This window comes from Vombatus ursinus, unplaced genomic scaffold (assembly GCF_900497805.2).
Source record: "Vombatus ursinus unplaced genomic scaffold, bare-nosed wombat genome assembly UNPS02014874.1, whole genome shotgun sequence".
In the NCBI taxonomy this organism is placed as follows: domain Eukaryota; kingdom Metazoa; phylum Chordata; class Mammalia; order Diprotodontia; family Vombatidae; genus Vombatus; species Vombatus ursinus.
In genome coordinates, this window is record NW_020954652.1 from 16,674,121 (window position 1) to 16,700,730 (window position 26,610).

A 26,610-nucleotide genomic window follows, 5' to 3' on the forward strand; every position below is an offset into this window, starting at 1 on the left:
TGGGACAATCCTGAATTCAGGCTCTACTCGCTGAGCTGGTCGTTAGGAATATTTTTTGAATTTTAGAGCGTTCTTCCCAATTCTTCCCATTCCTAAGGTTATCTGCAATCCTCTTAGTTGGTAAAGGTAAAATTTCCTACACCACAGATGCAAGAAGGCAAGGTCACATAAGTCCTCCTGCATCATAGAACCAGGGATTTGCAGAGCACCTTCTCAGTTTCAGCAATCCCCTTCCCTTATGTCTAGCTAACTTTAGAAATAAGAAGTTGCATAAGTATAATGCTAATTACTTTCATAATCTGCTGACCATTCATGACTAATTATCCATGCAACAAAAATAATAAAGGTTATAAAGATTGTCATAAATCTTGAAAATTTTTTTGATAGAACACTAAGTTCTGATTAGGCAGCATCTATGTGAATGAATGAGTGAATGAATGAATAAATGAAAAGCATTTATTAAGCACTTCCTTTGGGTCAAAAACTTTAAGTCCTGAAGATAAAAATACAAAAGCCAAACAGTCTCTGTCATTAAAGAACTTACAATCCAGTAGAGGGAGACAACATATATGGGGAGTAGAAACCAGGAAATGTTAATTTTGTTTGGAAAGTAACAAGGATGGTGAGTAGAGTCATTGGGGAATCAATTGAACTGTTCTTTTGAGAAGCAATGATAGTACCAATAAGATTACTGTTCCTAGAGTAAAATGTTCACACAGCAACAGGACAGATGGGAAGGAGATGTGGGTAGCAAATAGTCAGATGGCATATGAAGCTCTGTCTGAGACCTGCTAGAGTAAGGCATGAACATTTGCATTGGTTTGTTCACCAATGTGGAAAAAATGACCTTAGCTGTGGTTCCAATTCTAAATGCATTGTTACCCAGAGCACGGTCTCAGGAAGTCTAGTGGTCTGGAGGGAGTAGTTGGCAGGGTAGATGGCAAAAGATGGGCAAGGTGAAGAGTTCTGCATATGTCTAAGAATGTGGGTTCAAACCCTGCTACCTGCTACTTATATGATCTCAGACAAATCACCTAAACTTTCTGAGACTCAGTTTTTTCATCTATAAAATGGGGCATTTGAAAATATTCACAGCACTCCTTTTTGGGTAGCAAGGCCTTGAAACATTGCAGATATTCATTTATTAGGGAATGGCTAAGCAAATATTGGTACATGAATTCAATACAGTATGACTGCAGCCTAAGGAAGGGAAGGGGAGGGAAAGTGAATAATCATTTATTAAATGCCTATTGTGTGCCAAGAACTGAACAAAGTACTTTACAGATATCTCATTTGATTAACTACAATGTCAAATTGTAGAAATTCGGAGAATTATGGAAGACTTACATGATCTTATGTAGGGTGATATAAGGAGAACCAGGAAATGGAAAATGCAAAAGTGTAAACAGAAAGAATAAAAAGCGAAACAACACTGAAATATTATGTTATTACTAGGACTATGTTAAGCCTCAGAGAAGAAAAGATGAGAAAATATACTTTACTCCCTTTTCCTTATGTTAATGGACTACATGTATGTAATACTGCATTCATAATCAAATTCGGTGTATATGTCCTCCTATTTTTCTGAAACATTTCCTTTTTATTATTCTGTTGCAAATAGTGGCTCACTGTGATGCAGATTGATAGATATTTGATGAATTGAATTTAACAGTAAATTGCCATAATTACTGAGAAAAGGAAATGATATCAAATACCTCTTACACTTAGTTTGCACACATAGTACATATTACACATAATAAACACATCTTGGGTTTATAAATAGTGTTTTTTTTTCTTTGAAAATAGTTCACTGACCACTAGAGCTATTGTAACAACAATTGGTGTGAAGGTGTCAAATATTTGAATATTCAAGCCTACAATTAAAAGGATCAGTCTCACCAAAATGAAAAGTGCAATAAAAAAAATAATAGCAAGATTGTCATAATGTTACCACAAAACCTCCTAATTAATCCTTTAAAAAACCAAAAATATCCTTATAGTGTTCTAGCTGTAGTAGGGACTGTCTTTGCTTTTCTATACTTTATCATAGGCTTCGTGAATGTGGAAGAACAGCAAGAAGGCCAGTAAAAGTAAACAAATAAACAAAAGAAACCGCTGTTGTTACGAAGAGAAACAGTGTTTGTCTTAGGAAAACCAACACAACGAAAGAGTGGCCTACTGAATATTGGTAGAAGGTAGGTTTTCATATGTAGCTCACTTTTAGTTTAAGGCTATGCCAAAATCATTGTCATAAGAAATCAGATGGGACTGTAATGTCTGAAAATACTGCAAAAAACGAAGTCCTTTGTGGGAGGATTTTAATTCTTTTAGACCTACAAGTCTTACTCCAACTGAGTGAAAGATAAACTCAGATAAATATGTTGATATACTGAGAAGCATAATTGGTTCAGAATTATAAATATTACCCAAAAGAAATACAATCCTGTAACATGACCTTGTACCATGTCATATGTCAAAAAAGATTAAGAAATGTATCCAAAATACGGAAATAGAGACTCCAAAACATATGAGTTGTAATCAAGGTTGGACTTAAGAAAATGGATTGTTCACCAAAATAGGCTTCTTAATCCAAATACTATGTGGTTTTAGGATAAATTATCAAAGATAATTTATTAAAGTCTTGTGAAATCAATGTTGAATTGTATGAAACAAGTCACTGTGATAAAAGGAGACAATATTATACATTGAAAATTCTTTAGGATGTAAAAATTTGTGAAGTTCTTTGTTAAAGTATTAATTTAATTAGTTTACTTTGTTAAAGTATTATTTAATTAGTTTATGACTTATGGGATCACAAAGTATTTTAGGAGTTCCTGAAATTTATGTAATTATTTCATGTCACATGTTTATAATTAAAAGACACATATTATTCATAGAAGAAATCAATTCCAGTTAATGTAAAGGTATATTATCTTTTTTGTTGACATGCCACTGTTCTCAGTTAAAAGATAAAGCTTCCTGTGACTTCCTGGCTGGTGTTTAAACTTCTAGATTTAAGACTCAATGAATTAAAATGAGATCACCAATAGCTTATCAATTATCTAACATTAATAACTCATGAAACATTGAGGTAATAAGAAAACCAACAGATTTCTCACATTTAGCAACTCATGAAACATTGTGGATTTTATTGCCCAGCATATATGGATGACAAACTCTGTCTTAGGTTATATCAGTTTTAATATAGATTATGAGTACAGGTTATCATAGAATGGTGATATTCTTTCATTTCAGAAACAGATTTCAGTGTTTAGACAATACATTCTAATGCCCTACTGTTTCATTTCATCATTTCTCAAATCCACTGAAAAGATTGGTGTTTAGGCAAAGTGCCAGTCATGAGAGCATTGTCTTCCAAAGATTTCTAGTTAGAAGCCCATTCCACTGATCTGCTAAGTTGTCTTTCTCTTTACATTGTCTTACTCGTGGGAAGTCATGTTGATGTTTTCCTTTCCAATAATTTTTCTAAAACAAAAGATGATTACTTGAGCAGTTCAACCATGCATTGAAAACGAATAGTAAATCTCTTGGCCCTTGCAAGAGGAGGCATTGAAGTCATTAGTCAAAAATGCATTTCACTGATTTTTGTCAAGAATAAGCACTCATAAGGAGCACTTTCCAAATTTTCTAGAAAAAGTAATCCATCCATGGTTGAAAGGTATATAGACTACAGAAAATAATGTGACTAAGGAGATGTTTGAATTGGGATACAGGGGCGAGTAAATAAGAACCTATTCTTTACTTACATTTTTATGAATAATGGAATTATCAGAGGAAATTCATCTACATTTTCATTGTTTTCATTAGTCACTTCTGTATTCTTCCTCTTCCTCCAAAATTTCCTTTACTTTTTTTTTTCTTTTATCATGAAAGTTTCTAAATTATTTTCTATTCTGGGATAGGTTGGTGGTATAAGTAGATGTGACATTAATAACTTTTCAATAATTGTAACATAACATCATGGAAAATAATAAAACTAACCAAAATTTGTCATAGTGAGCAAAAACATTACTGTTTTCTTTCATAACATTTAAGTAGTTTTGCCATACCATACAATAAAATATCTCTATTGGAAGTGGTGAGAAAGTCAAATCAAGAATGGTCAATATCAAATATTTAATTGCTGAAGAAACTTCAGCCTCTTCTTTTAATGTACTTTTTTATAATTCTTGCTAATTAGAAACATTTCTGAACTAATTTCTTTTTGAATAGTCACACCATAATGTCTTTGTACTAGTTATAAGACTGTCCCTCAAACCTCGAATGACCTTCCTCCCCACCTTTACCTCTTAGAATTCCTAGTTCTTTCAAAGCAAGCTCTTTGCCACTTCCTACATGAGGTCTTTCCTAATCTCCTAAATGCCAAAAAAATTGTTCTGAATTCATTTTGTATGTACTTTTCTTCGCACATCTTGGCAAGTAGTATGTAAGCACCTAAAAGGCAGCGTCTTTCACTTTTGATTTTGTATTCTGGGGGCTTAGCAAAGTAACTGGCACACAGCAGATACTTAATAAAATGCATGTTAAATGATTTGTTCTGTTTCTTATTAATGTGCCTGAATCATAAAAGTATATATATATATATATACACACATATATATGTATATATATAAATGTGTGTATCCCCCCCCAAAGCAATGAGAAGACATGCCAAGTATTGACCAAAGATTTACTTCTTATATCCTACCTTGGAAATACTTTTTGTAAGTATTGGCAACCAAGTAATGCGAGGTAATTTGAATGTTTTCCCCTATTCTTACTTTCATGAGAATCAATACAAACCTAGAAAGCTCAAAGTGAAGAATTAGTAAATCCAATTCTTAGGACCCTAGAATAATAGATTTCAAGCTGGAAGGGAACTTGGAGGTTATCTAGCCCAATTCTTTCATCTTACAGATGAGGAAACTGAGACTCAGAAAGGCTAAATGACTGTCCCAGATGACAGGAATATTAAGTGTAAGAGTTAAGATTCAAATTTAGGTCCTCTGACTCCAACTAACAAATTTTCCTTTGCACCAGTCAATCAGCAAGCATTTATTAAAAGCTTACTATGCAGGCACTGAAAAAGCATATGAGTGCCTGTATTTATTGGCTATTCCCCATATGATATAGCATGATGTTAAAGGAAGGGGTTTATGTAGCCTAGGAAAAAAATGGAAATGGACCTAGAGGTACAATTACAAAATCTTTGCAAGTAGGTAATGACCTAGTTCGTGAGCAGGATTAACAGGGGTTTCATAGTACATTTTTGTCTGATCCTTCTATATTTACATTTGGATTCAGAAAGATATATGTGGCCAGGAAGAGGAAGAGGAATCTTCTCTTGTGTGCTGCCTATAGCTCAAAGAATGTTTCACACTAAAAATCAATCTCTTAAAACTCCTATAAATTACTTGCTCTCACAAGCTTTTTCCTTGATTAATCAGTTAAGCCATTTAGAAAAGAAAAATGAGTATCATCATTTGGGGTCACCAAGATTGTAAAAATGTATACAAATAGTTCCATTTATTTAGAACACATTTTGTTTAAAACAAGTTCTAAGCAGTTTGGAAATAATCACCACAGCTAAGGATGTCTGACTAACTGGATAACGTAGAACAAGAAAGAAAAGAAAATGCGTCATTTTAAAGCATTTATCTATATTGCCTGCCTACTGTATTTATGGCTGTCTTCATCTGGCCCGGGAGGGCATATATTTGTTCAAATGACTCAGTGTTCTGGCCCCTAAATCCACCCCACCAAGGAACTGCAATGGCTTGAGAGACTGTTTACTGTCTACTTCCCAATTCTCTAACCATTATTTCTAAATATCAGCACAGTATAGGTCTACTTAGTTCCCAAAACCTCTCTTCCTATTTGCCACATCTTTTCTCTTAAACAAACAAAGCTTTCTTCCACAGGGGAAAAAAAGTATATTTTTCAAGGTACAAAGGATGAAGGATACAGTTAGGTGCCTGGGAATCCAAATAATCAATTGTCTTTATTTTGACATGGCCAACAATAGCAAAATGAGATGTACAAGTCAATTCCCAGTGTTTCCTTCATTGTACATACTGTTATTGCTAGAGAAATCTTCACTCTCCAGTTCTTTGTACCACTGGGCATACTTGGAGATACACGTCAAATAAACAGAGCTTTAAATTATATAATCTGCAAAAAAAATCTCCTTGATCCATTCTAAACTGAGAAGTAATAAAGTTTAGTTAATCTAAGTTAAAAAAAACCCCACAGTTCTCAAAGGCTTTCTGGAAAATGTTTCTGATATAACTAAGTATACAAATGTATATACTTAAGTATATTTCATATGTTTTAATATGATATATACTTATTTGTAATGTAGATTATAATTTCCTTTCATATATGCGTGTGCTTATACACACAGAGAAATGTGTATATATAAGGAAATTGCTTCCTACACTGTTTCACTGATCAAAGTTTACCCTTTTTATAGTAAGGCAATATTTCTTACAGTCCATTAAAAAGAAATTACTTTTTCAATAAACCATAGTCTTAATCATAGACAGAGCTAAACAGCCTCCTCCATTATTTCCAGTAGGCACCAAGATATCTTTCACAGTAGAATGAAAGCCAAGCACTCTTCCCCTATGTGTATAAAGAATTTAAGTTTCAAAATCCATATAACTCAGATTTTGTACAATAAGTGCCCATGTGGTGACCATGATATAGACCCAGTACCTCAATTTGTCTTCAGGGCAATGTATAAAGTGTAGCTTCAAGGCAGTATCTTGGAATGTCAAACAAGGAGCCTAAAGAAAAAATGTCATCCTCCCTTTAGTAAGGAAGATAAATCCTCTGTTAATAAAGAGATACATTTTAGAGAGAGTCTTCAAACAGGAATAAGTTCTGGAAACAAACAGGAATAAGAAAAATACTGACTCTCCCTTGAGGAATTAAAATGTAAGGCCTAATTCCCCCAAACAGATGACATTGAAGTCATTAAATCATTTCAAAAATTAAGAACAAGTTTCCCTTAATGTAAATACTGATTGCAACAGCCACCAAAAGCACCATGAAGGCAGAAACAGTCTTTCCGTAGCTGCTACTTTTGAATCATAAAGTTTGACATGTAAAAATATGCTTCCAACTTAAATGAATGTACATGTCCTTTTCACCAATGGCTTCTATAAATCACCTCTTCTCTAATCCATATAAATCTAGAGTAAAGGGAAAGATTTGGATAGACAGTACATTAGTATGGTGCCTCTAGCTATCCTTAGCCTTTCAACCAAAGAATGATTAAAAGCACAACAAAGATATCAACTCTTTTTTAACATTAAATGGCCTCAATCCTAGAATATCATTAATTTAAAAAATATTAAAAGTGAATGAATGTTTCATCCTTTAAATCAAATGCATCATTTTAGCAAAAATTTGCTCAATCAAACCATAAAATAACAATTAAAATAATTATTTATTTATTCAGCCAAAATTTCTTCACCTCCATTTCCCTCTTTCTACCTCCCCCCATTAGTACATGAACACTTCAAGTTGGTTAGGAAGCTTCCATCATGTATATTTCTTATTAAGTAGTTGATATAGGTATGCTTATTAAAAGTAAAATCTCTGTAGATTCATAAAAACACATGTGGTAGTTAACTATAAAGAAATTTAACAACAAAAACTTCATATTTGGAGAGATTGGAAGACATGAATTGGAAGGCAAAACATTTCTCTTTGCAACTGCATAAATATCTGGCACTAATCCTAATGGTTGTGTGTTAATGTAAATGCTAAACAGTAAGTTCAACTTTGATCCCAGTCATCTATAAAATTATACAATATGTGCATTCCTTTGTAAAATAACAACATTGCCCTTTTAATGCCTTTATAAATAATTTCATCATTTTCCAGATAGAAAACTAACCAGCAGGGCATACCCCTATCCTAAAACAAACTAAAATACTATCAACCTTCTTATTTTTTGCTTCAGTAGGAAGAAACAAGAACAGTAAGTAGTTCAGCACTAAGTATTTGTTAGATATGAGTTCCATAGGATAAGAAAACTTTACAAATCTGCTTTAAGAATTCCCATTCTAAATTCAATACACTGAGAGAAAGGTCATGAAGATTTGTTTTTATGTTTATGGTATCATTTAGCTAACTGGAAATTCATACCATCTTCCATACTTCTAATAAACAATAGTTTCTTTATCTTACTCCTAGTCCTACAAATACAACCAAAAACAAAATGCTGATCTCTAGCTCCTCACATTTAACAGACCGGAAATCTAACATGTGCAAATTTTGTCATATAAACATAATGTGACACCCTTTCATACTTCCTGATTAGATAAACCAACAGTCTTGTCAAATATGGTTAACTCCTATGCATCATTTACAAGATAAAGTAGAATGCCATACTGTAAACAACCACTCATCATGTATATATTTACCTAGAAAATTGTAATTAAGTCTTTTCAATGAGTTAACAATTTTTTTATTCCACAGAAATGCCATGCAATCTAATTAACACCCTTGATATCAAACATCATTGAAACTCCCCTTTAATCTTTTCAAGAAGGAAAGAAAATGATATTTTTTTGATTTTGGAGCATTCAAACATTTGTTGCTTTTTTGCAAGGGTAACAGTGCAATATGTCACTATCAGTATGTCATTATCATCTGCCCTGTGGTTGTTTTTAAAAAGTCCTTTACCAAACCAAGCTACCCACAAAATTTAAAGTAGCTACTTGAACTTTAAAAAAAATTGATCTCCATACCTAATTTTTGAGAAGTGAGTGAAAAACTAAGTTTTCACAGGCATTTTCTTTAGATAGTATTACTGTAATTAATGTTTCAAAAAAAACCCTCAGGAAAAATAAATGCCTGGATTCAAAGTCAAAGTTTCATGTTTTTCTATGAAAGTGATCAACAATAAGAGAATCTCAAGTTGTCCACATGTAAAAAGCTGATTGTTTGCTTGCAATCCAGTTTATCTAAGCACAAACTTGAAAATTCAGTTATATCCATGAGATAATTAAGGAACTGTCCTTTTGTCCTTGTAACCAAAAGGTGGCACTTTGAAAGATTAGAGGAAGCTCTGAATAGGGAGATAGCATAGAAAAACCAAATATTTTAAAATGCCAAATTACAGGAAATTGAGTCTCCTATAACAGGAGTCATTTCTGCATGAAAACGATGGGCAAACATCCAATAGAGAGGAATCTACATCCAATAGAGAGGAATATGTTAGATAACAACAGAAAAGATAGTGATAGCAAATTAAATCAGTTAATCCCCCAATCACTACATTACAATACTGAGCACTAGAGTCTTGGCAGTTGTAAAGTCATCACACATGGGTACCCAAAGTGATCTTCAAATGAAAGATAATATTTAGAGATCATGCTTCCTAGTAGCTACTAAATAACATAAGGTCACTAAGGAAAGGAAATTCCCTTTTTCATCTCATAAATGGAAGTTGGGTAAAGAAAATGAGACTTGACAGTTTGTGTCTCCTCCTCCCATACAACCCCCCCCCCCCCACACCAATCAAAGGAAAAGATTTATTTGGAAATGAACATCTGCCTGCTTTTCTGTGCTCATTTAGGACTTTGCTTGGAAAGCTTTCCAGATACCTAGAGACTTCTCCCTACCATTTCCCATCTGACAGAAATCACTCAGCTGGGTCTGATGAATAATGGTTAAAAGCAGCTTGTATCAGTGATGATTGAATTACAGACTGTTGAAACTGCCATTGAGGCTTTTCCTAATAAGAATGTTTAATTTCCCTACTACAGACTCAGCAAGGAGTGGAGTTGTTTTGATATCTTTATCATTCTTATAGCAAGAAAGAAGAAAAGAATAGGTATTTTCCTTGTGTGGAATTAACATTTTGGCTACTTTCAAGCATTACTCCCTAAACTTTGTGACAATACAGGAAGAGCCTTAGCAGCTGCAGCCTTCATGTGGCTCCTCAAGGAAGTGCTGAAACTGAGCAAATACATTGAATACAGACATTAAGAATTTGGTTGAGTTATTAAAAGAAAATGAAGAAGCTACCTAGACCAGAGAGGGGAAAATGGACAGCAGGAAGGTAGAAAAGAATTAAGAAAAATCAACTTTCAATGGTAGGCTGGATGACGATGCAAAAAGCTTCTTTTTGATATCTCAAAAAGGGTTATTTTAGAAAGTATGATTTCTCCACCTTGATCAAAAGAAAGATGAGTCTTGCACAGTTGAAGATTGACTCTCCTGCTAATAATGGTTTCAGGAGGACGGTTGTAATTTAACTTTATGTGTGAGGATTCCCCTACCCCTCACATGGAAAAGTAACAGCAATGAACCCCCAAGGAAAGTAGTCATTTCTGTTTTTACTAATCCCCAAACCTTGAAAGTTGTTGAGGCACTACTACTACCGTGTACTGTCAAACTGTTAGCTATACAGGGCAGCTGGAAGCAGGGTAAGTCAGATGGTTGACACTAAAAATCAACAGCAATTAAGCAATCCCTATCCCCCCCACCCCGGACCCCCGTCATCCCCCCCCCAACACTTCGGTTCGATCTAAACAAGTCAAGGGAGAGACAGGTCTACTTGCGAGTTGGGGGAGGTGGGGGAAGGATGTCAAAGGGATGCTTTTTCTATCTGGGAGCCTGACGGCGTGTAGATTCATTGCAAGCAGTTTTACTACCGTTGGTACTCTCCATTTAACACAGGCTATACTTTTTATTGCATTTTTTGCGTGGGGAGAATGAATTTTTTTTTCTTTCCTACACTTCTCATTTTTCCTTTAACAGAAAGCAATTCTCTCCTGGATGAGAAAGAAACCCTGCACAGGCAGAGCAAAGGAGGAGGAAAGAGAGAAGGAGGGATTGGGAAGGGAGGGGGCCAGAGGAGAGAGAGCAAGAGAGAAGATGGGGTATGCCCAACATCAACTCCAGGCTTTTAAATAACTGGCGCTGTACAAAGTGCTTCCCCCTCAGCAGCACATGTGTTCTTATTATCTTCCTCACAATAGGCCACCCGGGTGTTTCTCACTGTGTCTTCATCTTCCACTACCCAAACCCAAGTGCACAGAGAAGAAAACATTGCAGACAGATCCAAGCTAATAACAAGCAGTGGCAGCCGCACCACCAACAATCTCGCCTTACCTGGGAAGAGAAATTGGAGGAGGTGGTACTGGGTCTCTGTCCTTCAGGGCTCTCCCCTCGGTGACTAGTAGGAAATACACACGCTTTCCTCTCCCTGCTTTCAGCTCTTTGGAGGAGAGCCTGCAACACAAAAGGGGTGTGTGGGTGTGGGTGTGTGGGAGGTCTTCCAGGGCCACCAGCAGTCCCAGCTGGCCGCCCCCGCCCTACACACACACACCCCGATGGGGTCTGAGCCCCCCTCAGCGCAACAACGCCCAGGGGGCTCGCCCAGGGGTTCAGGTGCAAGTTGCCGCTGCTTCTGCTCCTGCTGCTACCGCTGCAGAAGGAAGAGCTGGAAAGACACTGGGGCCAGTGCACGGGCTAGAGCATCCCCACACTGCAGCTTCTCCAGGAATCCCTCCAGTGAGGAGGAGGCAGCCCATCATCCCCCAGCCCCGCCTGTCTGATTGGCTGGCTTGCGGGTACGCTGCCCCGGAGAGCCAATCAGGCAGCACCAATAATAGGTGGATCCGTTCAGCCAACATTGCCCATCCCAGTACTGTTAGTGTCTCTCCATCCCTACAGCGGACGGGGGACCTAGGAAGAGGGGTGGGGGGGTGGGGGGTGAAGGGGACGTGGGGAGAGCTGGAACTGGGGGAGGGGGGAGGAAGAGGAGGAGGCTTCATAGGAATGACAATCAAGGACACCAAATAAGTCCTTTGAGAAGACAGAAGGGAGACCCTCAACCTGTTCTGCAAGCTCCACTCACAGCAGAGACAGCGTAATACAAAGCTCTTTTTTTACACTTTCCATCAAAACCTTCTCAGAGACTGAGCATGCCCAGTCTGCTACAGCCCCCTGCCCCTCAAGAGTTTGTGTGTGCATTCCGCTCTTTTAGGGCTTTGGAAAGGGGAGAAGGGAAGGGGGAAAGGAAAAGGAAGCAGAACTTCTACTTGGGCATTTTACCTGACAGAGGGAAGCCAAGCAGGACGAGAAGAGGAGGGCAGGCGGGAAGATGAAAGCAACGAGGACTCCGGCTCCCCACGGAGCCAGAGGGGAGGAAGGGGCACTCTCTCTCTCTCTCTCACTGGTTGCCGGTCCCGGCAGGAGTGTCCAGCTAGGGAAGGACAAACGATCTGGGCCTGCTTGGTGTGGGGAGTGGGGTAGCGAAATCCACCCAGTGGGGTGATTACAAGCCGCCGCTAGTAAGGGGTGCGGTAGGTGCAGAGGAAGCCAGCTCCCATAGGTGGGGCAGAGAGCGAGCTCCACCCACTCCCAGCTCAGGGCTTTAGGCGAACCCTGGGTACATCACGAGTTTCCAAGACAGAAACTGGCAAGTTTGGGGATACAGTGTAAGTGCGGCCGTGCTTAGGAGATGCTTTCCTAACAGCTTCCGCCACTCCTGCAATCTTTGTTTCTTTCCCTATCTGTGTCAACCTGCGCTTGGGGTTTGCCGCCCCTGTGATCACGAAAGCCCAACTGTGGCCTCTTTCCATGCTTCCTTGGTCGTTAAGTAAGAAGCTTTTTTTGCCTTTCACGTAGGGTGGTGACCTGATTGTTTCTAAGCTCTCAGGCAATTTATAGCGCAGTAATTCGGGGTAATATCAGGCAGGGAGGTCTAGAGAGCGGGGGATGGGGATCCGTGAGGGAAGCAGGAACTACACAAGTTAAAAAAAAAAAAAAGCACAAAAGCACAACCCTTTAATTCCCTCTACAGGTGAAAAGCTTTCAAAATGCAAAAAGGTACTTGGCTTTCTTCCCCTCCTGACCCTGGCTAATGGTTTCTGAACGCCTTATTTGTTATGCTCGGGAATCCTAGCAATTTGTGTAAACCTGATCAATAGCTGCAAATGAGAAGCCTTCTAATTGGCTTCTTTATTTTACTGAGAAGATTATCCTGACGCTTCAGGTAAGGCAATAAATAGCTATCGCAATTCCCCAAACCCATCCACTTTGAACTGGAGCTTTTATTAACATTGGTTTGCAAAATGTAACTATAGTAAGGATTCAATTAACAGTAACACATTTCTGCAACTTTTAATTAAATGTCTTCTTTTTGCCTATGTTTAATATAAAGATCCTGGCTCCGTTTATGAAGGGGAAAAGAAGACAACCCTGGATGTATATTTATCCTTTTAAGTGACAAATTCCTAAATTTCTGGGAGTTCTGAAAGTTATAACATCCTAGTATCCCAGAACTACAGATTTGTTGTGTATTTCAGATCCCAAATTAAAAGATTTTAAACGTTTTTAAAAAGTATTTTATTTTTATTATTAATAATATTTAGCACTTAATGTCAGTATATAACTAATAGGTGAAACGTGATGGAAGCAGTTCAGTCCAGTTGTGTCATTTACATAGGATTTTCAGGTTTACTAAAGAACTTTACATTAATTTTCTCTTTTGATCCTTGTAAAAACTTTGGGAAATGGGTACTGCAGGTATCATCCCCATTTTACAGTTAAGGAAATTGAGACTCTAGTTACAAGAGTTGCTCACATGACCACATAACTATGTCAGAGTTAAAAGCTCTCAAACCACCCATCTGTATCCATAAAAATCCATAATCTGCAAGTCTATTAATACTGCAACTAAATCTAATTTGAATACACAGATTATTTGCCGGGTGCTGGGAGCTAGAGAGAGATTACTCTTCATATGCCTGGTAAATCCCAGAGCTCTCTCCTCTGAAAAAAAAAAAAAGGTAGCAAAACACAGGTACCCAGTTTTCTCCTCTCAATTTATGGACAATTTGCCACTGGTACTTAATTATAGAACTGGGGAGGGAGTACAAAGACAGATGCAAAACAGATACTTCTTTTCCCCTCTTGAAGATGGGGGTGGGGTGGGGTGGGGTGGGGTGGGGTGGGAGAAGAGAGACTTGAGCATTTTTATTTAAAGAAATTCCTTTTACCTATGTAGATATACAACTTCTGGGGACCTTAAAGTTTTAGACAATCGCATGGGGCCACTGAGAGGTCAAGTAAAAAAGTCTCTAAGCCAGTATGCTTCAGAAGCAGGTGTTGATTCCCAGTTCTTTCTGGTTCTGAGGCTAGCCCCCTATCCATTTAAGCAACCTATACACAAGTATATGTGATATGAGTGTGGTAACTTCAAAGCAGAGGGCCAGGTGAATGTCTGTAAGAAATTTCAGCAGGGCGATATCATCCTCAGGTGGGGGGAGGGAAGGATTTGGGAGACTTCCTGGTGTGTTCATTACTAATATGTATTATCCATGTGACTTTGGAAAAACTAAGTCTCTGTGCCTCAGTTTCTCTTCTGTAATATAAGAGACTTGGAACTGATGACATCTTAGGTTCCATACTTGATTGATTGATTCTGGATCTAAACTTATGATCCTTTGAATCAGGATCATAAGGAAGTGATGATTACAAATATGTAATGATTGGAGACTTCCTAACTTGGGGGACAAACAGTGCAAGCAAAGGAAAAATGGGAAGAGGACAGGACAGAGAATATTTTGTTTATGTAACTATACAAGTCCATAATCAAACATAAAATGATATGATTTTAACATTAACTAGATTATCTTGAGCTATGCAGAGGAAGTCTGAAAAGTAGGTTGGAGTGAGATTGAGAAGCACCTTGGATTCCAAGATCAAGAATTTATACTCTCGGAGAAAAAAAGAAACCAGAATGTTCTAAGTGCCTGCTATGTGACAGTCATCGTGCTAAGAGCTTTACAAATATTATCTTGTTTTGTAATAACAATAATAACTAGCATTTCTATAGCACTGTGTTCCAGTCACTGTGTTAAGCACTTTACAAATATTATCTCATTTGAATCTCACAACAACAACTCACAACAATTGTCCTCATTTTACAGGTAAGGAAACTGAGGCATTCAGAGGTTAAGTGACTTGCACAGGGTTACACAGCCAATGAGTGTCATTAAGATGAGCCATTGAAGGTTTCTAAGCCAGGAAGATAAGGTTGATAATGCAGCGCATTAGGTGTATCACTCATTAAGGGGTATGAAATTTTGTTATGAAAAAAATCTAAAACTCAGTGGAATGTTAGCTCCTTAAAGACAGTTTTCTTTTTATCTTTGTGCAACAAGGCATTGGAAACCTATTCACATATTAATCACTAGATTGCTGAACTTGAAGTTGGGAAGACCTAGGTTCAAATCCGCCAGCTGAATGAACTGAGGCAAGTCACTTAACCTCCCTTAGTCTGTTTTCTGCGAAATGAGGATAATATACTGGTATAGGGTTCTTGTGAGGATTAAAATGAGTTAAGTATGTAAATTGCTTTGTGAACTTTCAAGTATTATATAATGTAAACAATGATAAATAAGTCTCTGATCCTTCAATTTATTATTTTCTTCAAGGATTGATTCACAAAACCCCAAATTTAGATCTGGTATCAGTCACATAACAAATATGAGGTTTTGGAGGCCGTCGTCTGATCTCCTTATTTCACAGAAGAGTAAATGAAACTCCAAGAGGTAAATGAAACTTGCCCAAGGCTCATGTTGTGATGAATCCTTAAGAGACTCATAATCTTTCTCATATGGTAGCTGTAGAGCTCAGAAAAAAATGTATGAAATATTTTGCAGGTGTCGTAGTAGGTAGAGCTCTGAGTTGGGAGTCAGGAAGACCCGAGTTCAAATGTGGCCTCAGACACTTACCAGCTTTGCTACCCTGGGAAAGTAAATTTAATTAAACAAGCATTTCTTATGTGTCTACTATGAGTCAGGCACTTTGCTAAGCACTGGTGATACACATGCCATAAAGACAATTCATGCCATCAAGGTGCTTACAATCCAACAGGGGAAGACAAGATGAAAAAGGAAGGTGGAAAGAAGTGGAAGAGGTGGGAACACCAGGAAGGAATACCTGGCTTGAAGACCACCATGTTCCTTGGAGTCCAAACTAAGCAGAGTTGCAGATGGAAAGTGGAGAGTTAGCAGGAGAGTCCAGATTTAGTAAAGAAAGTCACTTAATCTATGCCTTGGTTTCCTTATCTGTAAAATGGTAGCATTTATGTCCTAGGATTGGTAAGAGGATCAAATGAGAGAATAATTGTAAAGCTCTTAGCACAGTGCCCAGCATATAGTAAATGTTATATAAATGTTAGCTATTATGACCATTGTTATTATTGTTATTATTATTAAATAATTGACAATTATTACTGTGCCAGTTGAGAGAAAAGAATGTTTACTAGCCTCTAATATTTAGAAATATATGTAGTCTGCCTAAATATCCCTACTAATTTTACAGATGCAAATAAAATTAACTTTAGGTGAATTCTTGATTACATATCATAGCAATTAATATTGATCCAAAAAGCAAACCCTTTGGGGCAAACCAATAATTCGCTATTGGATTTCATTGCTCCTGTGTCCCTTTGCCGCCTAACTTTGAGGCTTGCTACTGTCATGGTGAGTTTTCTCTCATCTTCCCAGCATCCAACAAATACTCTGTCTATGCAAATTAGATTTAGTTGCAGTATTAATGGGATTTCTGGTTATGGATGTTATATCTGCAGATGGGAAGTTGATAGACTTTCCTATCTTTTTAAAACTAAGAAGCGTCTCATTCTCTCAGCTTTCCAAGGGAGAGACCTCTTTCCTGTAAATTTTGCTCACCATACTCTTTGGGAACTCCTCAGTACATCATTTAGGTGAGCATTAGGAGAAGGGATGAAGCATGATGTAGGGCAGGGCAAGGGGAACCTGCGGGCCTCAAGGCCACATGTGGCCTTCTAGGTCCTCAAGTACGGCCCTTCACTGAAAGTTTGCCATCCCTGTAGGGGTACTGAGAAGGAGTCTTGCTTCTAGTCTCCATTCTGACCCCAACAAATTGATGTTGGAGAGTCACTTAATCTCTCTTGCTCTCAGTTTCATCATCTGTAAAATGAACTAACTAAACTAGACTCTGCCTTCTTAATGTTCCCTTCTAGCTCTATTATTTTATAATTATATAACTTGAACTCTGCTGTACAAATGTGAAACCTCTTCTCCCCCTTCAGCTATCCTCTTCCCCATTAAAGTAAAATCACCTGCATCAATTGTTCATTTTGTGTTTCTCTGAGATTATATATGTATATAAACATATATATACACACACAGACACACACATATATATATACATACACATATGCAGATATATACACATATATGTACACATGTACATGTATTTATATGTGTATATACGTATGTTTATATGTACATACATATATCAGAATAACTTGGAGATTATTCTTCTAATTTGTGTGTGTGTGTGTGTGTATAGACACACACATGTATTTGTTGTTTAGTCATTTCAGTTGTGTCTGACTCGTTGTGCCCCATTTGGAGTTTTCTTGACAAAGATATGGGAGTAGTTTGTCATTTCCTTCTCCAGCTCATTTTATAGATGAGAAAACTGAGGTAAACAGGGTTAAGTGACTTAACTGGCATCACAGTAAGTATCTGACCTAGTAAGTATCTGAGGTCAGATTTGAACTAAAGTCTTCCTTACTCCAAGCTCAGCACTCTATCCACTGTGCCACCTAGCTGCCCTGCAAATATATATATATATACACACACACACACACACACACACACCTATATACATGTACATATATATATATATACAGTACATATATATATATACATACATACACACATGGATATATATATAGAGAGAGAGAGGAATGGCATGCACACACAGAGCTTGCTTGTTTTTTTATTTGTCCATAGTAGTTTGCAAGTTGACTCCTCCATTAGAGTTGAGGTCCTTGAAAGCAGAGACTAGCTGTTTTGTTAGATTGCTTTATTTGACCTTTCTCTGAATTCCCAGCACTTATCTCATTGTCGATGGCCTTTAATAAATGTTTGCCGCCTTGACTAGATGACCTCTCTTGTTTTTTCCATTTTGTTTCTTTTGTCTCTGATATAGTCACAGTGTGGATCTCCCTCTTTTGTTAGCTACCAGTGACATTCTCAAACTCCTTCTCTTCTTTTTAATACACTTTTCCAAATTTCTATATCGCTAATCACCTTCTCTTAAGATTATATTATGGTATTCAGCTCTGTTTTGGGCAGCTAGGTGGGCATGAAGTCAGGAAGACTCATCTTTATGAGTTCAAATCCAGCCTCAGACACTTACCAGCTATGTGACCCTTGGCAAGTCACCTAACCCTGTTTGCCTCAGTTTTCTCATCTATAAAATGAGCTGAAGAAGGAAATGGCAAACCACTCCAGTATCTTTGCCAAGAAGATCCCAAATCGTGTTGAAAGTTGAACATGACTGAAACAACTGAACAAAAACATTCAGCTCTGTTTACTCATAACTCTCTCAATTTTTTTTTTCAAATCCAGGCATCTACCTTCAGCTGTAGACCTTTAATGTTTTCTCTCCCTTCCACTGGGACTTCTTTTCTTTTTCAGGCAACATGATGAGAGCAAGCATTAAATTGGGTTGAGACCCTAAAAGACACAGTGCATATCTTTACAGAATTCCAGTTAGTAGAAACTTCAGAGGTCATTTACTTCAACCTGTACAAAAAGAGAAATATCTTCTATTACATACCCAACAAGTCAAGACAAGCTGAGTCAACAAGCATTTTTAAATACCCAGTTATGCCAGGCACTATGCTAAGCACTCAGCCATTGTTTGCACACTGGTAGGCAGGGGAGTCTACTATTTTTCAAGACAGCCCATTTTACCTTTGGAGAGCTCAAATTGTTAGGAGGATTTGTGATATATCAAGTTTAATCTGATTTTTTAAAACCTCCACCAAATGCTGTCAAATTTTATTTCCTGGGAGTAAGTAGAACAAATGTAATGCCACATCCACAAGATGGCCCTTTAATTACTGGACAGCTAGGTGGCATGGTGGATAGAGCACCGGACTTGGAATCAGGAAGACCTGAGTTCAACTTTGACCTCAGACATTTTAGGAGTTGTGACCCTGGGCAAGTTATTTAATTCCTCTTTGTCTTAATTTCCCCATCTTTAAAATGGGGATAACTATAGTACCTATTTCCTAGTTGTTGTGAGGATAAAATGCAATAACATTTATAAAGCACTTTGTAAACTTTAAATCACTATATAAATACTAATGGTTATTATTACTAGAATCATTATTAATATTATCATCATTAATTACTTGAAGATAGCTAGTATAGCTCCCTTAGTCTTCTTTTCCCTTGGGCTAAACAGTCTAGTTCCTTCAAGTGATCTTAAGATTTTTCACCATTCTCTGGATACACTCCAACTTATCAACATGAATGATATGGAATCCAAGATTGAGCACAAGTATCTGCGAATGATCTGACTATAGTAAAATAGAGGTAAACCAAGACTGCCATCTTGGTGAAGACCACAGGCCTCTGTTAAGAGGTTAGAGTCAGGGTTATGGTTAGGGTTAACCCCACTGAAGTGGGTAGCATCATGTTGCGTGTCTGCTAAATTGAAAGTGTTGTTCTTTAAAAACCACCAGACCTTTCTTTAAAAAAATTATCATAAATTTAATAGTTATCAACAAACATAAACATTGTAATATACAAACAAAAATAAGAAAGAGTATTTGGAACAATCTTTCAAGAAGTTATCAATGCGTTTTGCAATTCTTCTTAAACAGCTCTGACATTCTACCCCCTCACTTATCTGAATAGCAAAGATATCAGGAGAAGAAAACAGAAACTCTGTGAGGAAAGGAAAACTAAGGCACAGTTGGTAGAACTATGGAGTGGGTCAATTGTTCTGGAAAACAAACTGAAACTATACTTAATGTCTAAACTGTGATTCAGTGTCTGCTCTAATAGCTCACCCAGAGCCTGAGGGCTAAGATAAGATATTCAATTCTTTGAATAAAAATGGATCCACAAGTCCCTGGTAAAAACAGCCTCCTAGTTGATAAGAAGCAGCCCAGGAAGGTAAAAGCTAAAGCAGTTAGCCAGGAACTTCCCTGAGGTCTTGGGAATTCTTTCTCCAAAGCCCTAAAGCTGGATGTATAACTTCCTTGCCCAGAGGGTTTCAAATCAATACACTTTGGGGCAAGGTGAACTCAAACCATTTCTGATTTGCTCTGTTGTGTCACAATTGCTCCAGTTAGAGTTGTGAGACTATGTGTGTATAAGGGGTTACTGACACCTCCCAGCTGCCCCTAGTTTCCTTCACCACAACACCCAGAAAGCTACCCATATTGGATTTTTTTCAGACAGGCTTCTGTCAAGCTTGAAGTCCATTAAATAACCCAGGTCTGTCTGTCTCTCTCTCTCTCTTTCTCTTTGTGTGAACTGTAGTCTAACCATGCTTCCCTCATCTTGAACTTGTGAATTGGATTTTTTTTGAGCCCAAGTATGAAACTAAATTTAAATTTATCGTAATCAAATTTTATCTTATTAGATTTAGCTCAACATACAAGCTTCTCAAGATCTCTTTCGAATCCCAAATGTGTCATACAACCTCTTAGCTGTGCCTTCCAGCTTTGAGTCATCTTCAAATTTGATAAACACACCATCTCTGCTGTTATCAGAGTAATTGATAAAAATATTAAATAGCAAAGAACCAAGTATAGATACATCCCTGACACAGTCCACTGGAGAAATCCTTCTAAGCTGACATTGAATCATTAAGTACTGTACTTTGGTTCTGTCCTTTTGAACATTTCCTAATCTACTCATCTGTATTACCATCTGTTCCATATCACTCCATTTCGTGTACAAGAGTAGCCTTAAAGACTGTCAAACTCTTTGCTAAAATCTAGGAATATATTTATCTCTAGCATTCCCTACTCTACCAATTTATTGATCCCATTTAAAAAAAAGGAAATATTGGTGCTTGTCTAATTGATCACAGAGTCAAAATGCCTTTCCATTTCTTTGTGATCATCATTGCTTGTAAGCCATTGTCAATAATATTTGAAATGTCATAGAAAATGGGGACATTGCTACATGACTGGAGAAGGGCACATGTTATCCCACTTTTCAAAAAAGCTAAGAGATTTATAGGCCTTGATTTCCTTGGAAAATTATAGATTAAATCATTAAAGAGATGGTTAATGATTATTTGGAAAGTGAAGCTGTGATACAAAGAGCTACCACGACTTCATCAAGAACAAGTCATGGAACAATATTTGCATTCTCTTGTATTTTCATGCTACTCATACTTTTCCTTTTTTGACAGGATTACTAAAGTGATAGTTGAGTGGTATGCTATAGGCATATTTTGCCTAGATTTTAGCAAAACTTTTGAAAAGAAATTCATACTATTCTTGAGAAGGAAATGGGAAGATGCAGATTAGGTGATAATACAATTAGATAGATCCAGAACTGGTTGGATTGCCAGACTCAATGAATAATTGTTAATGGTCTTTAAGGAGAGGCTGGATGAACATTTTTAAATTTGCTATGGAGAAGATTCATTTCCTAATGAGTTGGGATCCATGGCTGTTTAGGTCCCTTCCATCTCTAAAATCTGTTATTATTTTTCGAGATGTTCTTCACCAACATTTAACAATAAGTTCTACATCTTTTTTTTGAGTCATCAAAGTCAAGCTTGGTGTATCACCTCCATTTAAAAAAAATCAGAACCTTTCCCCTTCTCCATCCATATATCATCTCCCTGTTTGCTCTCTTATTTTAGAGATCATTGACAAGGATAGTTCAATTGCTACACTCACCAGTACTTTGACTATTGTAAAGTGTAGTTCATCTTGACCAGATCCCTTGAACTCATTAAGGGCAGTTAGATGCTTTCCTACTATCTCCTATTTGACTTGGGTAAGAATCCTTGCTCCCCTAACCCCCCCATGTGTTCTGTCCTTTCCAGTCAAAAGAAAATTATCCTAGGCAGAAGAAAAGGAGCACAAATAATTGAGCAACTCTAACTTCTATTAGCCTTTTTATAAAGCCATCCCCTTGAATAGTCATATCTTTTTTTCTGATCATTTGTTTTCCCCAATATAGCTTTGGAAACCCTTTTAAGATTTTCTTTAGTTTTCTCTGGATCCTCAGGATGTTGTGATTTTTAGGGCTTCTGATATTATCCTTACAGGAAAATGCCATCTTTTAAAAACCCACCCCCTGTTATCTATGTTTGATTCCATTTTCTGCAAATTTAAAAAATTTTAAATTGGTTAGAGAGTTTCCTGTGCATCCATATCAATCTCTTTATGTAAACTTGCCTTTATCCTCTTTAAAAAATGTTTCTTTGTACCTCAGTCTTGAGGTACAAGTTCCTAATCCTCCTGGACTGTATGTAGAATTGCATGTAGAATTTTAGTCCATGACACTACTGTCCTTTCTATGAATATTTTAAAAACATATTTTCTCAAATCTATGATGCATTTCAGATTATTTCCAGCTTTCCTAACCAATAACAATTAAGGATTGCAGAAACTGGAAACTCATCAAATGGAAAGCTTCATTAAGTTCTCTTATAGGCCACAAAAGTAATGTTAATGCAGGAGATGTATCAAGAAAGCTCTCATTCAGAGAAATGTTTTATACTAATATATTGTATAATGCTACTTTTGAACACCAGGTTTTTTAGAGTAAGCATTTATATTTCAATACCTTCTTTAGCTGCCATGGACTGTCCAAGCTCCGTAATGTTAGATGGTATATAAGAGCTTCTCATTTCATTCTGTTGCCAAATTTGAATGACTAAATTAACTGAAGTCAAGCCTGTCCAATAACATTTAGTATTAGCTGGTAGGATTAGATTATAAAATTCTTGTGGTCAAAGTAGGGGAAGGGTAACATAGAAGAAGGTAAGCTCTGGGTAATCGCATTCCCTGATTCAGAAGCCTTGCCCACTATGGCCATCATGTATCTGGAAGTGCTTCTGATGGCATAACCCAAGTCTTGTTGAGGAGATTAGGAAGTAAACTAGACTAGATAAGTCAAGAGGTAAGGAACTTCCAGGTACCTCAGACAGAAATCACTAGAAGCAGGAATTTCTTCATTGGAGAGGATGACTACCTTTAGGGAAAGAGCCCAAGTTTTGTTTTAATAACAGGCCAAACCACTGGAATAGCCTGAATTCTCCCCTGGTCTTTTTTTTCTATCCTCAATTAGGAGGAATAGCCAAGGGCTTTTAGTCAAAGGAAGTAGGTAGAACATTAGACATCTTAGGCAGCTTAGCACCCTTATTCGTGTTTCACTCCTGGCAGAAGGTATGGTGATAGCACCTGCCAGAAGGCTTTTTGAAAAGGGGTCATTGGCAGTGCATGGGTCTGGAATAAGGGAGAGAAACAAATAGGTCCTGGTGGAAAGGGGCAGCTTTCAGCTTAGCAGCAGCAGGGAACAGTTGTTGTATTTGTCCTTCATCCTCAAAGAGGACCATGACATCAGGGAGATGATGACATGACTTGCAATTGACTTTGATTTGAGTGAGAGAGGGTTGTGCAAGGTCACCAACTTCACTTTCTCCTTCAGAACCATCTGGATCCAGTGGCCAGATATTCATCAGGAAGACTGGAGATGGCCCAGGATACAAAAGGAGACCCTGGCCCTTTTAAGCTAAGATCTTTTCAGGTTCTCACTTTGAGAGAGGCAATGCCCATTCAGTGAATAGGCCTCTTAAAGAAGTGAGCCAATGAACAGGATTAAGATAGAAGAGTAATTTACCATCCCTTATTAACCACTGAAAGCCCAGAAAATATCACCCCAGGAAAAACCCTGTAATAGCTGAACCAGAAGAAAGATGGGGTGCAGCAGTCCGTTAGCCCAGGTAGCTTGAGGGATTAACTGGAAAGGCCTCTCTTACCCTGAGGTAAGGGGAGCAGTATAGAACAACAGGAGGCATCCCAGCAAGCTAGCAGAAAGCCCCACAACAGCATACCAGGAGGAGATCCTGAGGCCCAGGTAGTGGAGCAGGCAAACACCAACACCTGGATCCCTGAGGGCCTCATTGAGGGTGGGGGAACTGGTGGAAACCAGCTCAGAAAACCACCAGGTGCCTTGGCATTCTACAGCAACTGACTTTCCCAGTACCTCAGCAAAACCAAGGGAAGCAGTGCTCCAAGGGGCCCAAGGCAGATAAACACCCTACAACATCCATCTGAAAGGAGCTGAAGAATGCAAAAGGAAGGAAAGGCCTGGGTGAGCAGGAAATCTCCAGGAGCCACACTACCCAATCCTACCCCTAGAGTTCCAGTGTTGCTGATTCTAGCCCAATGCCAGGTAAGCTGCCAGAATCCTACAGCCTCCAACTGCCAACATTGGAGGCCCCAGCACACAAAGCCATCGACCAGGTCCTAGGCTCCCAACACAAGAAGCTTGAATCAGTGTCTTCTGCTCCCTGACAGGAGAGCCCAATCTCTTTAAAGGCCAGGAAATAAGCAAACACCATGAACAAAAAGAAACGTAGAGTAGATTCTTATTATGGGAAGAGTGAAGATGAAGGCAGAAATTCTGAAGAGGACAACATTGTCAACAAACCTACACCTGGAACCTCAAAAGGAAATATGAACTGGTCTGAAGCCCAAGAGGCCTTCTTAGAAGAGCTCAAGAAAGATTTTAAAAGGCAAATAAGAGAGGTAGAAGAAAAAATGGGGAAAGAAATGAGAGGTATGCGAGAGAGAGTCAATAGCTTTGAAAAGGAAGGACAAAAATTAATTGTAGAAAACAAATCCTTAAAAAATACAATTGGCCAAATGGGGAAGGAAGTAGAAAATCTAATAGAAGAAAACAATTTGTTAAAAATTAGAATTGAGCAAATGGAAGCTAATGACTCCATGAGAGAGCAAGAATCAATCAAACAAAAACAGAAGAATAAAAAATAGATGAAAATGTAAAATATCTCATTGGTAAAACAACTGACCTGGAAAATCAATCCAGGAGAGACAATTTAAAAATTATTAGTCTACCTGAAAATCATGATGAAAAAAAAGCCTGGACAGTATCTTTCAGGAAATCATAAAGGAAAACTGCCCTGAAATCCTAGAACCAGAGGGTAAAATAGTCATAGAAGAATCCACCGATCACCTCCCAAATTGAAAACAAGGAATATAGTAGCCAAATTCCAAAATTACCAGGTCAAAGAGAAAATAATGCAAGCAGCCAGAAAGAAACAATTTAAATATCATGGAACCACAGTAAGGATTACACAGGACCTTGCAGCTTATACTTTAAAAGATTGTAGGGCATGGAATATGATATTCCATAAGGCAAAGGAGCTTGGATTACAACCAAGGATCAACCACCCAGTGAAAATGAGCATGATCTTCAGGGGAAGAGGTGGATATTCAACAAAATAGTGGACTTCTAAACCTTCCTGATAAAAAGACCAGAACTCAACAGAAAATTTGATCTTCAAACACAAGACTCAAGAGAGACATAAAAAGGTAAATGGGACAGAAAGAAACAACATGTTATTAATAAAGGCAAACTGTTTACATTCCTACAAGGGTGACTTTGATGTAATGATGAAAAAAATCTAATCAAGTGGGTTAAATGGATCCAAATAAGTGAATTAATCTGATCTAATTAAGAAAATGCACTGAGAGAAAAGAAAAGGAGGAGGCAGACAAGGGTAAATTACATCACAGTAAAAGGCACAAAAACCTACTCCAGCAGAGGGAAAGAAGGGAGGGAGATGAGCATTGTTTGAACTTTACTCTCATCAGAAGGGAATAACATAATCAGTTATGTATAGAAATCTAACATGCCCTATAGGCAATAGGAGGGAAAAGGGGAAAGAAAATGGAGGGGGCTAATAGAAGGGAGGTGGGACTGAGGGAGGTGGTGGTCAAAAGCAAAATATTAGTGAGGAGGGAAAAGGAGAAAGGAGAAAGAAAAGCATAAACAGGGGTGGAAGGATAGAGAGAAAGACACAGATAGTTGTCATAATTGTGAATGGGAAATATGAATGTAACGGAATACTACTGTGCTATAAGAAATGATGAACAGGCAGATTTCAGATATACCTGGAAAGACTTGTATGGTTTGATGCTGAGTGAAGTGAGCAGAACCAGGAGAACATTGTAAACAGTTACAATCACATTGAATCATGACTGATTTTGATAGACTTAACCCCTCTCAGCAACACAAGAATCTAAGACATCTCCAAAAGCTTCATGATGGCAAATGATATCCACATCCAAAGAAATAACTATGGAGTTTGAATGCAGATTGAAGCATACTATTTGCTATTTTTTTTCTTCTGTTGTGTTTTGTTTCCTCTTTCTGGTGGTTCCTCCTATTCTAATTCTTACTTACAACATGACTAATGTGAAAATATGTTTAATAGGGATATATATGTATAGCCTATATTAGATTGTGTGCCATCTTGGGGAGGGAGGTAGGGAGGGAGGGGGAGAAAATTTTAAAACTCAAAAGCTTGTGGAAGTGATTGTTGATAATTCAAAATAAGATAATAAAACATTTTGAAAAAAAAGATATACAGGGAATGGGGTATAGAAATCTATCCTGCCCTGCAGAAAAATTGAAGAGGAAGGGGATAAGAGAAGGGGCAGAGATAGAAGGGGGGGCAGATTAGAAGAAGGGATATTCAGAATGCATGCCATCTTGGAGT

The 26,610-nt window shown here is 37.7% G+C and overlaps 1 protein-coding gene across 1 annotated transcript in view; it reads right to left on the reverse strand.

Moving 5' to 3' along the window:
- Positions 1-12,608, reverse strand: part of LOC114028266 — a 104,409-nt gene extending 91,801 nt beyond the window's left edge. The window contains exons 1-3 of the mRNA XM_027842511.1: positions 12,411-12,608; positions 12,079-12,314; positions 11,134-11,253 (exon numbers count right to left, since the gene is read on the reverse strand). Coding sequence (XP_027698312.1) covers positions 11,134-11,253; positions 12,079-12,314; positions 12,411-12,608 — 554 coding nt within the window. The remainder of the gene's footprint in view (positions 1-11,133; positions 11,254-12,078; positions 12,315-12,410) is intronic.
- Positions 12,609-26,610: the final 14,002 nt, after the last annotated feature.